This window comes from Phragmites australis, chromosome 18 (assembly GCF_958298935.1).
Source record: "Phragmites australis chromosome 18, lpPhrAust1.1, whole genome shotgun sequence".
NCBI lineage: Eukaryota > Viridiplantae > Streptophyta > Magnoliopsida > Poales > Poaceae > Phragmites > Phragmites australis.
In genome coordinates this window covers 24,009,584-24,022,926 of record NC_084938.1, presented here as the reverse complement: position 1 = coordinate 24,022,926, position 13,343 = coordinate 24,009,584, and the positions used below count along the sequence as shown (strand labels likewise).

The window sequence follows — 13,343 nt, the reverse complement described above, 5'->3', positions numbered from 1 at the left end:
TTTGCAAGTTGGTCATATATCTCGTAATCATATAGCTCCTTCGGAGAAGTGGAGACTCTGTTGAACTTCTTGATGTTTGTAACGAGCTACCTGAATTGGTTCGTCGTCCGGGGCTTACCTCTTGGAAGGTTAGTGTGCATATCTCTAACCATGCATGATCTCTCTTGATTACATTCTGTTCTCTATGTGTTTTGTCAAGGATGGATGCTTTTCTAAATTGTGTTCTTTTCTATGTGTTTGAGTTCTGGATTCTGACCAAACCTCTTGTCTGATTCAAGGGCAACTTACCGTATAAATTTTCTTTCACTTGGTAATTGCATAATATTTGGTTTAGTAATAATTTTACAGGGAAGGAATAAATCAAGCATGTAGCAGAAGTGTCTCATTTTTTTGTAATTAATTGTTGCCTTTTGCAAAACAATGATATTTCTATATTCTTCGTTTTAGGCTTTTGCGTTTCAGTTGAACAGTTATTCTCTACTAGGAAACACTGCACATAGATAATCAAGGTTGCAAAAATCTTATTGTTCTATTCTAGTTTCCCCAATGGTTTCTTTTCTGCCCCTTGCAGGTACAAGATAGAGGATCTTGGTTTCAGGCTCATGAATATGTCCCTCACAGTAGGAAGAATGTAATATTACCGAGCATGTTCCCTTCAAGTAAAAGCACCCAGGAAAGCAATGCCGCGTTTCACAATGTTGAAGTCAATCTAAATAATAATGGCGGCCTCTCGAGAAATTACAACATTGAAGAAATAAGCAAAGTTAATCCTGATATGGATGGAGTTTCTGTTGCTTCCGCAGGCACTATGTATGCAAATTTTCCACTACATCGGTGCATGAGAATTGTTCCTCATGACCAAAATAGCGGAGCATTTTTCATTGCAGTTTTTCATAAACTGTTCCCCTTGAACGGTAATCCTATGCTTTTGTTGCTTCGGACAAGCCCATTCCATACCTTCCATGAAAATTTTCATATAATCTGATGTTCGAATATGCATAATTACTATACCACTGCTATGCTTGAATACACTTGATATTTCTTCAGACAACCAGATTATAGAGGCAACAAAACTTCAGCACGCAATTGCAAGAGACGGGATTGTGCAACTTCAGAAAGAACTTGACCCAGAAATAAGACCATCTGAAAATATTTTGGTACATCAGCAGCGCATTGTTGCTGAAGTTCCGGATGATGCTGAACTGCTAGGTAGGCAACAGAATTCAAGTATGGACAGCCAAACTTCAAAGCATACAACTTAACTAACGTTTATTTTTAATGATGTAGAAAGTGTTCAAGGAGAATCTAGAGATAGAATGAAGAAGTCGCAAAACCAAAGCAGGTGGAAAGGGGTTGATCCTGTGTTATTTTTTGAAGATGAAATGGTGATTAAAAGTATAATATCATTCTTCGGTATCAAGGAATCATTTCCGCTCAAAGGTCATCTGGTGACTAGAAGTGTTCATACTAATAATGCAAGGAGAATATACTACATATCAAAATCAGTTCAAGAAATTTTGCAACTGAACTTAGAAGTTGGTGAGCAGCTTAAGATTTCTTCTCTTGGTCTAAAGATGTTTGTAAGTGCTCCAATCAGGCAACTTTCTTTACCCATTCCACTTTTCAGGAACATGCATTTTTATTAGAAGAATACACATCTTTTACCGGAACAATTATGTACTCTGTCTATTTTTGTTTTCAGGAAACACATAGATCAAAGGATGGCTGTTCATGTGCATATAGGTTGTCTTATGAGGGATTGCCGTTTCTTCTTCCATACATCACCAAGCGGATACTATATGCATCTCCAGTTGACTTCCATCGCCTTTTACAATACAGAACCATCAACTTTGCTCATTTTGTCAATGCCAAACTTGGGGAGAAAGCTGCATTTCTGACACCTGGTTGCTGTGTTTTAGTGCTGCATGATGAAGGTAATGTGCCCTATGCAAAGATAAAAGAAATCAGGCCTTCAGGATAATGTAAGTTTCCATAATGTTTCAGGGTATACGAATGAAGATTCCATTTCTGTGGATCCCTCCACGATTGCCATTGTTTGCTGGAGAGGGAAAGGAACTATGAATGTTATGGTTTCTCCGCCAGATATGAAGGAGCTGCTTGAAAGGATTGAATATCGTTTTGGGCTTAAAGCCGATATAGAGGAAGATGAGAAGTCCTATCACAAGATCTAATGGATTAGACCAGGAGCTTTCTCACCATAAGGAGGCCGAGTAAATAGAGCTCACGTAGTACGTCAGTATGTTGTTGCTGGATGTTGTAGGGTTTTTTAGGCCACCCGAATAACATCCATTGATTTTCATTGTGTAGAGTTCTGCGCTATTCTTGCATGTAAGCAAGTCATTTCAGGTACAAGCAGCAAAACTACTGACTACCTTTTGATATGTTCTACTTCTAGCGTTGTCCTGCCAAGAAACCATCACACTCCAGCAGCAACCCTACCATAGCAGTTAGGGTCAGACTGTTGCGCTATGGTGCAATGTATGAAATCGCATGAATCTTTATCGATCTTAGCAAAAGTTTGCAATTGTAGGCATGGCTATGAAATACGATTTAGGAAAAACAGAAATCCTTTTGTAAAAAATCGTCCTAACTGCAAGCAAAGCTAAAATCATAAACATGATCTCTACGAAAAGAAAAGGCATAAATAGATAAATTGCAAAGACCACCTAAAAGTCACTTTGATTTTGAGTTTCACCCCTATAATTGCTTCTGTTGCAAATCTCATACTATTTCAGCTTGGTTTGATCCCCCCTTGCTCCTGACGTACTTACCGGACGTGATTTTCACTGAGGTGACATGGTTGGATGATATCTCACTACTTCTAGATAGGTCTCACGTGGTAAACGATTGAAGTTATGAATCTAAATGTATCAAGGATCTAGAGGCAATGATGAAACAAGTGATGATGATAAATATGTAAAAAGAGTCACACGAGCACATCACATTGAGCCCAAAGTCACATGCTATGGTGAAGGGGGCAAAGCCAAATAAAGGCGAGTACTAAATAAAGATGTCGCATGAGTGGAGGGGGCAAAACCAAATAAAGGCGAGCAACAAAATGAGTTATAAGGGAGAAACTCAAAATCAAAGTGACTTCTAAAATGGTTTTTTTTTATAAAAAAAATTACATGTCGGACAGACACCGCTCTACTAGTAACAATAATCCAAACATACATTGTCTAATCACATCTTATCATCTGAATGGTAGTTGGCACCAAGATCTTACCCAGTTTATCGTGAAGTAGCAACAGGGCCATACCTGAGAAATTGGGGGCCTTGTGCGAATTCCGTAATGAAGTCCTAGGTATAAGAAAAGCTAATTGAAAAAACAATTTTTTTTATTAATCATACTAGTAATACAATTTTCTCTAAGAACTACAACTTGCCAATCTTGAAATTCTTAACTACTAAACTATCTTTTAACTGAGATGTGTCATCCTTTTAGCATTCCTTGATACAAAATATTTAATTAGATCATCATAAGAATCCTTCTCTAGAATATCATTTTCAAGTGTTCTTGTGGCCGATCCAATAAGCTTTTTTTTTCATCATAGAACCCACGCAGGACTTCAACTGTTCCAATATATATAATTTAAAAAATACATGTTGGGTGGGGAATTTTTTATCTTGACCCCTAATCCCTTCTGATCTAGGACTGAGATACAAAGTTGCCCCCTCCCCCCTAAAATTAGGCTAATTGATTACTTTGATGGATTGCAAGATTGATGCCAATCATACCTTAATCATGGATTTAACACTGATATAACCTGTCGTGCAATCCGCAAGCCCTAACGGATATCACACATAACTTCTCAAGGGACAATAAATTATATTCTTTATTGCTAATGCAGTAGATTGCTCATCTTATTTGATGGTTAGACTACTAAGTATACTACTTAAAAAAATTGAGGAACCTAATCAATTAGGGGTCCTGTGCAGAAGCTGAGGAGCACATCCTGCACATACCTCCCGTGCGGGCCTGAGTAGCACACCTACGGTCCCCTCACAAGAAATACTCCCTCCAGTTATAAATATTTTTATTTTGATCAAAATCTGATTAAACTTTTAAAACTTTAATCGTTAACAACTTCCAAAATATTTAGTTTAAAATATAAAAATCACATGTGTAGATTTGTCTTAAAAATATTTTCATAATATTATATTTTTATTAGATATTACAACTATATTCTAATAAAAAATAATAATCAAAATTGCACATCAAAAATTGTAAAAAGTCAAAAACGACAAATATTTAATACAGGAAGAAGTAGCAAGGAGGCCATTTTCTTTGGAGTTTTAAATGACCACGAGAATAAACACTAGCCAATATACATTAGCAGTTTGCTCAAGGAAGCCAGAAATACAGACCATAGCGACATAGTCCTCCCATTGAAAACACTCGTCTGAATCCATGCATGCAGCCATCAGTTTTCAAGAAGACGACGTGCTTTTTCTTCTGTTCGTTTCCACATGTTCTTGGTTTCCCTTCACATATATGGAAATGCCGGTTGATCGACCTGCTTCTCTAATCCTGACGTCACACCGCACGGAACTTGTAGCATATTTCATACCCTCAGCACCCGTTTTTTTTGTGGTGGATGAACAAGTCGATATTTTGGCAGCTGCCTGCAAATTTCGCAAGAACTGGAAAAGCAAAGTATCGGAGCAGAATGTCAAAGTATGCGGCACAAACAACCAAACGGCATCTAGAAATTCTGAACGGTGGACTCGTCCAAAAGTAGCTAGCTCTCAACACGTGTAAGACTGCAGGTAGTATCCCAAATTTCGTGCTAGCACACAACCCAACCGGTTGAGAACAGTGAAAGATTTGCCTCAATGCATCTGTTTGTGGATTTCAGACAATTGACAAAAAGCATATCTTCCTGGACTTGTTTTACTTTTTTTTTTTTGTGATTTTTGGGTGCAATCGTTTTGGTTACTCACCTTTTGGCGCAATCTTGCTTGTGGATTAGAAACTAATTTAATACTCTCTTTGTTAAAAAATATAAGACGTATTTTGTTTCGAAAAAGTCAAACTTTATAATATGATGTTTGATCGATAATTAATTAAATTATATACATATTTAGTATACAAACTTTGTTTTAATAAACTTTTATTTCAAATTTTTTTTAATATGATATCAACGTTATAGCAATTGATAACATATTATAATATAAATTAATAGTTAAATTTTATTTTTAATGATTTTTTAAAACAAAATACGTCTTTAAGTCATTACGGAGGGAGTGCTAACTGGTTAGGAAACCAAGAACTTGTAAGTAGCAAATAAACCCAATCAATATTGAGCTAACTTCTAGTGGAAGTCGCGGAAGCTACTTCCACGACACTCTGTCAACGTGCCAATGGAAACCAAATATTTTGTGACGGTTGGTCGATCGTTTGACGGATCACTGCTGACCCTGCAGCACCGATCCTTTTCGAATCCTCCAAAAACTTCTTCCTTGGATCTGTCTCTGTCCGCATGTCAAATCAAGTGATCGCGTGTACGAAGTAAATTAGGATGCGCCTAGTTTTAAGGTGACTTAACAATGGCGACCGCCCTGCCGCTCGATTCTTGTCAGATATTTTCGGTGTTTAACCTGAGGACACAGCAGCGTACCTCACCCACCGCTTGTGCTAGGCGCAAGGGGGCAAGAGGCAGATGCTTGTTGCACTGGTCGCCGTGCTGGTTTCGGCATGGCCGGCGGCTGCCGCGACACCATACGGAAACGCCTCCTGCCAGCGCCGGTGCGGCGACCTGGCCATCCCGTACCCGTTCGGCATCGGCCGCGGCTGCTACCACTACACGGGCGAGGGCGACATCACCTTCGGCCTCACCTGTAACCGCACCGCGGACGGCAGCTACCGGACCATCAGCGGCGAGGCGGTCGAGGTTATTGGCATCTCCCTGCGCCGCGGCCAGGCGCGCATCCTCAGCGACATCCAGCCCTGGTGCTACAACCGCACGTCCCGGTCCATGGACGACAACGGCCTCTGGTGGACCGACCTCTCCGACTCGCAGTTCCGGCTCTCCGACGAGGCGAACCGGTTCACCGTCGTCGGCTGCAACTCGCTCGCCTACGTGCAGTCGGTGAACACCGGGACCCAGTACATGACCGGGTGCATGGCCACGTGCCCCAACGCAGGGCGGCTGGAGAACGGCTCCTGCTCCGGCATGGGCTGCTGCCAGGCGGCCATCCCCAGGGGGATCAATACGTATGGGGTGCAGTTCGACGACAGGTTCAACACCTCCGGGGTCACCGGCTTCAGCCGGTGCAGCTACGCCGTCCTGATGGAGGCCGCGGCATTCGACTTCCGGACCACGTACGTCACCTCTGGCGACTTCGTGGAGTCCACCGGCGGCAAGGTGCCGCTGGTGCTGGACTGGGTGGTGGGGAAGGAGACGTGCAGGGAGGCGGTGCGGAACACGACGGCGTACATGTGCGTCAGCAGCAACAGCGAGTGCGTCGATTCCAGGAACGGCCCGGGATATCTCTGCAACTGCTCCACAGGGTACGAAGGCAATCCTTACATCCCTGACGGCTGCCAAGGTCTGTTTTGTTCTTCAACTCCTTCGAGATCTGGCTGGCCTTCATCGGATTGATCATCCTTGGATAATAATCTTAATCTTTTGCTAGTTTTACACACACAAATTAAATGTTTTTTGGTCTGCCTTTGATTTGATTTGCAGACGTTAACGAGTGCGAGGACGCAAGATTCAAGTACCCGTGCTCTATTCCTGGAACCTGTATCAACACTCCTGGAGGATACATCTGTTCTTGCCCCGACAAGACAACAGGCAACGCTTACAATGGCACATGCGAGGCCAAGAACTCTCAACTTGGAGTGCACATGGCAGTTGGTACTTCACCTCTCCATTGCCTACTTTACTCATTCATTTCCTGGACAACATCCGATCTGCCACTTTTCTGCAGGTGTTAGCATTGGCGTAGTGGTGCTAGTAATTACCATGTCTTGTGCTTACACGGTCCACCAAAAGAGGAGCCTCTCCGCTGTGAAAAAGAGGTACTTCAAGCAACACGGGGGCCTCTTGCTGCTCGAGGAAATGAAGTCAAAGCAAGGGCTATCCTTCACATTGTTCACCAAAGAAGAGCTCGAAGAGGCGACCGACAAATTCGACGAGCTAAATGTGCTCGGAAAGGGAGGGAACGGCACTGTCTACAAGGGCGTTTTGAAAGACACAAGAGTGGTCGCAATAAAGAAGTGCAAGTTGATCAGTGAGAGACAGGAGAAAGAGTTCGGGAAGGAGATGCTCATCCTGTCCCAGGTCAACCACAGGAACGTCGTCAAGCTGTACGGCTGTTGCCTCGAGGTGGAAGTGCCCATGCTCGTCTACGAGTTCATCCCAAGTGGCACGTTGTACCAGCACATCCATGGCCGGCACCACGGATCACGCGTCTCCTTCACGACGCGTCTGAAGATCGCGCATGACACCGCTGAAGCACTTGCCTACCTCCATTCCTGGGCGTCACCCCCGATCATCCACGGCGACGTGAAATCGCCAAACATACTGATCGATGAGGACTACACCGCGAAAGTTTCGGACTTTGGAGCATCGACGTTGGCTCCGACAGATGAAGCTCAGTTCGTCACATTTGTCCAAGGGACCTACGGTTACCTCGATCCGGAGTATATGCAGACCTCGAAACTGACAGGTAAGAGCGACGTGTACAGCTTCGGTGTCGTTCTCCTGGAGCTACTCACATGTAGAAAGGCGATGAACCTCCATGCACTCGAGGAGGAGATCAACCTCTCAGCACATTTCCTCCTCTCCATGAGCGAGAACAGGCTTGACGAGATCCTGGACGCCCAGATAAAGAGCGAGCAGAGCTTTGAGCTGATCGAGCAGGTGGCAGAGCTGGCGAAGCAGTGCCTAGAGATGGCTAGCGAGAAGCGGCCCTCGATGCGGGAGGTCGCAAAAGAGCTCGACAGAGTTAGGAAGCTTTCGAAGCATCCCTGGGGGCAAGAAACTTCTGGTGAGGAGCTGAAGGCCTTGCTTGTCGGATCACCAAGCACCTCTGAAATAGAACTTAGTAATGGATATGTTAGCCTGACAGATTCAGCGTATTTAGGAGTTCAGTCTCCAAGATAATGTCATTTTTTGTTTGTTTGTCCCCTGAGTTATATATGCATACTAAAAGCTACTTTTTTATGAAGGGTTTTCGGAGAGCATTGTTATAATATATGAGTTTAGTTTTTATATAATTTTAAATAAATTTTAAAGGCTCAACCATGTGAGATAGGTGTGTTTTTTTGTCTCACTTTACCAATGGATATAGATGGAGATCAACTTAAAAAGGTTTCTCTTCTCCACTCAATTAGCATGTGTGAATGAGAGGATTAGAAAAACACGTGCGTACTCCCTTGCGACGAAGCATCGCGCGGGCTGTGATCGAGGCGGGGGCGGAGGGTGCGGGCATGCTGCACTTGTGTGAATAGTCCGCCGAAATCGGGTCTAGTTGTTTGCAGAGGTTTGGCTTCCTTTTACGGTTTATTCCTTTTTACTGTGTGGGCAAACAGATAAATATATGAAAATCGTGTCGGTCAAGACTCCAATCATAGCGGCGTAACTGTATCTGATTGTGGTAACCGCGCGACTCTCTCTCTATATATATATCTGTGAGCCGTCGCACAAAGGAGAGACGCGAGTTGCATATTCGTAATTAGGGTTTTACCAATTTCTCTCTACTGCGTCGTCGCACATAGACTACTTCATCCCGCAGCGCCTACGTGCACCGATGAACGGGAGAACAAGTCTCTGAAACCCGTCGCTCTTAGGATCCTGCACAGGGAGAGAGCGAATAAGGTTTTTGGTAAGCGCTCGTCGCGACTGCTCACGATCTGCTTCCTCTACATTATTATGTGATACTTCATCTACATTGTCACCGCCGTCGCCGTCTACTACATCGAGATCAACTTTGACTACTTCATATTCGTTATCGTCTATTGCATCGACATCACGAGGTTTTCTGCACCTCAAGTCGTCATCGGGTACATACACTGCAATCCTACTCGAGTGTTTAATCGAGTAAACTAGTCGATATACTACTCGAGTGTTTTAGTCGCTATATTTCTATAGTGAGCTAGTCAAGATCCCTCTTGAGTATCTAGTCGAGACTGATTGGGGTTAGTCAAATTATAGTTGATTGTACTCGAATCTTGTCGGAGCTTGTCCGAGCTAGTTGATAATTAATTATACAAGTTTTGTTTCCATAATCCATATGGAGCATCTGAAACTGTTTCTTTCTACATTCATGTTGGGCACGTACCTAACGAGCACAATCTGGCAAAAGATGGTTAGTTTACTGGCTGCGTTCCTTAAGCTCAGTATTATTTCAAATTAGTTTGTTTATAAGTATTGAGCACCGATCGATTTGATTGGATCGTGCGATCTTACGTTTATCTATTTAGAGAGATATATGTTCCCATTCATTTAAACATTTTCGGTTCCAATTGCCGAGCACTTGGATCAGAGATGACCAAATGGTACATTTGGACCGGCACGGCACGGGCCTATCTCGACACAGCTCGGCTACGGCACGGCCCGATAGGTCCGACTACTGTACGGGTCGTGCCGTGTCGGTTCACGTGTCGCGTTCTCGGCTCATGGCATGGTCCATCTTCCATCGTGCCGTGCCAGGTTGGTCCACGGCACGATCGGCACGATGGGCCCGGCCGGCATGGTGGAGGCACGCTCGGCCCGACAGCACTCCAAAAATAGAAAAAAATCAAAAATAATAGTTACAAAATTCAAAAAAATAAAAAATTATAGAAAATAAATAAAAAGAGCTTTATTATTATTGCTGGGCCGTGCCGTGCCAGGCCGACCGTACCTCCTGGATCGTCGCGTGCCCGGGTCGTGCTATGCTGAGTCGTGTCGTGTCCGTGCCAGCCCGGACTAGGCCGTGCCCGTGCCGACTCGAAAGATCTGAGCCGGGCCGTGCCGGCCTACCGTGCCACGAGCTCGGCCTAGCCATGGTCCGGGGCCTCGTGCCGTGCCGGCTAGGCCCATCTAAACTCGGATCGGACCGTGTTAATAGTATCGTGCCTCAGACCAATCCATATTACACGATACATTTGAACATCTCTAACTTAGACCTTATCAATGTGAAAATTGCGGAGCTGAAAGAAGCATTAGAATCTGTCACTGCTGAGCAAAAGTACCTCAAGCACGTGAGGCTCGTCACCGACACAGTAAGCTCAATGAACTTTTGCAAATGATTTCTAGAAAATTTGGCAATCTCGTAAGTACTATTTAACTATGACTGGAAAGACATAAAATTTGCCGTGAATTACTCGAAACCACATGTGGTGAGCAACTGAGAATAACTCGTTTTTTTTTTTTTGTTTGTGTTCCATTTAGTACTAAACGAGTCTGAATGGCGCGTCCACGTGCGTCCGTTTTTATTTTGTTGTGTAGAGCACAATAAAAGAAGACTAAAAAAAAAGATAGGTTCACAAATTTTGTACATTTCAATATTTATTTATTAAATTATTAATGCTAAATACATTCAATTAATTATAGAGAAAATGATAGTATTTTTATGCATGCACATAGTTTTAACATGTAGGTGGAAATAATAGTAACCTAAAAACAATTTGTTTCATTTTTTTTTAGTTCTTTGCATTTTAGTTTTTTTAGCTGATTTATTAATGTAACTAATATTCATTTTGACATTTTTCTAGAATTTCCCGAAAAAGAAAATTACATATATATGTATATTTATACATATGCTTATACATGTACACGTGCACCTATACATATATATACATATACATACATAGTGCCCACTGCTTCAATATCTACAGTAGCAGGGGCCTGAAAATTCAGGGATTCGAGGCACTTTAGTATATAATGTATCTATTCATATTATATTAGGGATTGAATTAAATTAAATCTAAAAATATTATTTTTTCTAACAATCCTAAAACCTTACTGTAGTCACTTAGATTTAATGATGATTGGTTTTTGCCGATGCACTGAGGTCGGATAAGTTTACTGGTGTGCACTTTAAGAGATGGCAGGTCAAAACCACTATGTGACTTACAGTTATGAACTACTACTAGGTTGCGTTTGACAGGTCTGAAGGAACTCTTTCCTCTTATGAGAAGAAGAGGTTCGAGGAAGCCAACACACTCTTTGTAGCATGTGTTCTTAGCACTCTTGCCGATCGTCTCTGTGATGTATACATGCATATAAATGATGCAAATGAGTTGTTGGACGCACTAAATGCAAAATTTGGTCCTTCAGATGTAGGCAGTAAAGTGTATATCATGGAGCAATATCATGACTATAAGATGATCTATTATCGATCAGTAGTCGAGTAGTCTCATGAGATTCAGTGTATTGTAAAAGAGCTCGAGCTCCTAAAGTGTAACTTACCCTACAAGTTTGTGATTGAGGGCATCATTGCCAAATTGCCTCCCTCATAGAGGAATTTTGCCACTGCTCTAAAACACAAGAGACATGAGATTTTTGTTGAGAGTCTGATCGTGTCTCTTGATATTGAGGAGAAAGCTCGAGCTAAGGATGTGCATAACAAAGGAAGCGATAGACAGTCTAGCACAAATGTGGTGCAACAATCCTCTAACGGCAAGTAAAAAAGAAAAAATAACAAGGCCAAACAAACCACTAACTTCAAGAAGAAGAAGAAGAACAAAAATGATAACCTTGCTTCGTGTATGACGAGGTTGGCCATTGGGTCAAAGATTGCCAAGACCGCAAAGGAAGAAAGGACCAAGTCTGTCAACGTGACCATTAGCAACACTAGAGATGGAACTAGTGGGTATGATAATCTACCTACTGTTCTTTCAGTGAATCAGTCTACCAGTTGGTGGATTGATACTGGGGCTAATGTACACGTGTGTTTTGACAATTCAATGTCTCTTCTTATCAGATCGCTAGAGATTCTTCCATCTTAATGGGGATGAGTCGCATGCTCTTGTTCATGGTGTTGGAATGATAGATCTGAAGTTTACTTCGGAAAAGATCATACAACTGAGGAATGTGCAGCATGCCCCTTCAATAAATAAGAATCTAGTTAGCGGTTCCTTTTTCTGTAGAGACGGGTTTAAGGTGGTACTCGAGTCCAATAAAGTAGATCTGTCGAAACATGAGCTTTTTATTGGTAAAGGCTATGAGTGCGAAGGCTTGTTCCGCTTTTCTCTTTCTGATTTCTGCAATAAATCTATGAATCATATGTACGGAGTGTCCGCACTTCAGCGGAGTTTGGGTTAACTAAGGGTGTTTGGAAGGTCCGCAGTTTTACGGAGTGTTTGCATTTTTGCGGAGAGTCCGTATTTTCATAGGTGTAACGACTAGTTTTTGAGTGTGGAGTATTTATACCCCACACCCTCTCTCTCCAACGGTAGCAGCTCATTTTTACTCGACCAAACTTGAGACAAATAGCTCAAAGGCATTCAGAGCTCCCTCTCCACTTTCCTTTGTGATTCTAGGTGAAATCTTGTGTAGGATTGAGTGAGAGCAAGGAGTAGTGCTAGTAAGATTCAAATCCATCCTTTGAGCACTCGTTTTCTTCGTCAAGCCAGTGATGTCGTGTTTGTTGCTCTTGGTGGTTTGTCCACCTAGATGGCTAGGCGTCGCCCGTTGAGCTCCCAATCTTGTGGTGAGCCACAGGATGTTTGTATTACCCCTGCAATTTGAGTAAGTAAACCTAGCTCGATCTTTGTAGTCGCTTGGGTGAGAAAATGGTTGAAACAAACCCGGCTCTTTATGAGCACCTCAACGGAGACATAGACACTTTTTTTGGAGCGGCCAAACTTCGATGAATAAATCCTTTATCTCATTTGTCAATCTCTTGTGATTTGTTGCATATTCTTGTTCTCGTTGATTTTTAGCGTTTCGACCCGATCTATCTCTTTGTGAGGTTTGAGCTGTAAATACTTGGAGAAATAGGTTGGAACACATCCTCTGGTGCTTGGTAACTCGTGGATTTGATGCATGTTGTTGTTGCATAGGCATCAATTTGAGTTCTCCTAGAAATATCCGGAGTATTCGTAGATTTCTGCGAAACCTTCATATATTTGTTGTGGTTCCAAAAAAAAATCTATGGAGAATCTGCATTTTGCTGATTCGCTGCGTTTGGTTTGTAAAATTTTTAGATTCCGCCTATTCACCCCCTTTTAAGCGACATCAGATCCTTTTCAATTGGTAAAAGAGCCTAATCTCCTACAAGGCTTCACCACTTGGAGAAATTGAAGATGTTGACATCCAGGGAGAAAAGTTCGAAGAGCCCGAGGAGTCTGAAGGATGAGACATCGGGCAATAGCAAGGAAGTTG

General features: G+C 42.5%; 2 protein-coding genes across 5 annotated transcripts in view; both read left to right on the top strand.

Moving 5' to 3' along the window:
• LOC133898879 (uncharacterized) overlaps positions 1–2,402 on the top strand; it is a 29,411-nt gene extending 27,009 nt beyond the window's left edge. Inside the window, exons 11-17 of one of the 4 annotated variants that reach the window (XM_062339680.1) lie at positions 36–128; positions 572–914; positions 1,048–1,209; positions 1,288–1,580; positions 1,703–1,743; positions 1,840–1,934; positions 2,005–2,402. In XM_062339680.1, coding sequence (XP_062195664.1) covers positions 36–128; positions 572–914; positions 1,048–1,209; positions 1,288–1,580; positions 1,703–1,743; positions 1,840–1,934; positions 2,005–2,192 — 1,215 coding nt within the window. In that variant the 3' untranslated portion in view covers positions 2,193–2,402. Of the gene's footprint in view, positions 1–35; positions 129–571; positions 915–1,047; positions 1,210–1,287; positions 1,598–1,702; positions 1,935–2,004 lie in introns of all 4 variants that reach the window. The other 3 variants (XM_062339682.1, XM_062339678.1, XM_062339681.1) reach the window with 3 other exon arrangements.
• A 3,181-nt stretch (positions 2,403–5,583) lies between these two features.
• Positions 5,584–8,169, top strand: LOC133899774 (wall-associated receptor kinase 5-like). The gene is made up of 3 exons (XM_062340837.1): positions 5,584–6,573; positions 6,714–6,884; positions 6,958–8,169. The coding sequence occupies exons 1-3, from the start codon at positions 5,685–5,687 to the stop codon at positions 8,133–8,135; spliced, it is 2,238 nt and encodes a 745-aa protein (XP_062196821.1). The 5' UTR covers positions 5,584–5,684; the 3' UTR covers positions 8,136–8,169.
• Positions 8,170–13,343: the final 5,174 nt, after the last annotated feature.

Coding starts and splice junctions, on each gene's coding strand:
- LOC133899774 (XM_062340837.1), top strand. CDS start 5,685: ATGCTTGTTGCACTGGTCGCCGTGCTGGTTTCGGCATGGCCGGCGGCT. Junction 6,574..6,713: donor CATCCCTGACGGCTGCCAAG/GTCTGTTTTGTT, acceptor TTTGATTTGCAG/ACGTTAACGAGTGCGAGGAC. Junction 6,885..6,957: donor TGGAGTGCACATGGCAGTTG/GTACTTCACCTC, acceptor ACTTTTCTGCAG/GTGTTAGCATTGGCGTAGTG.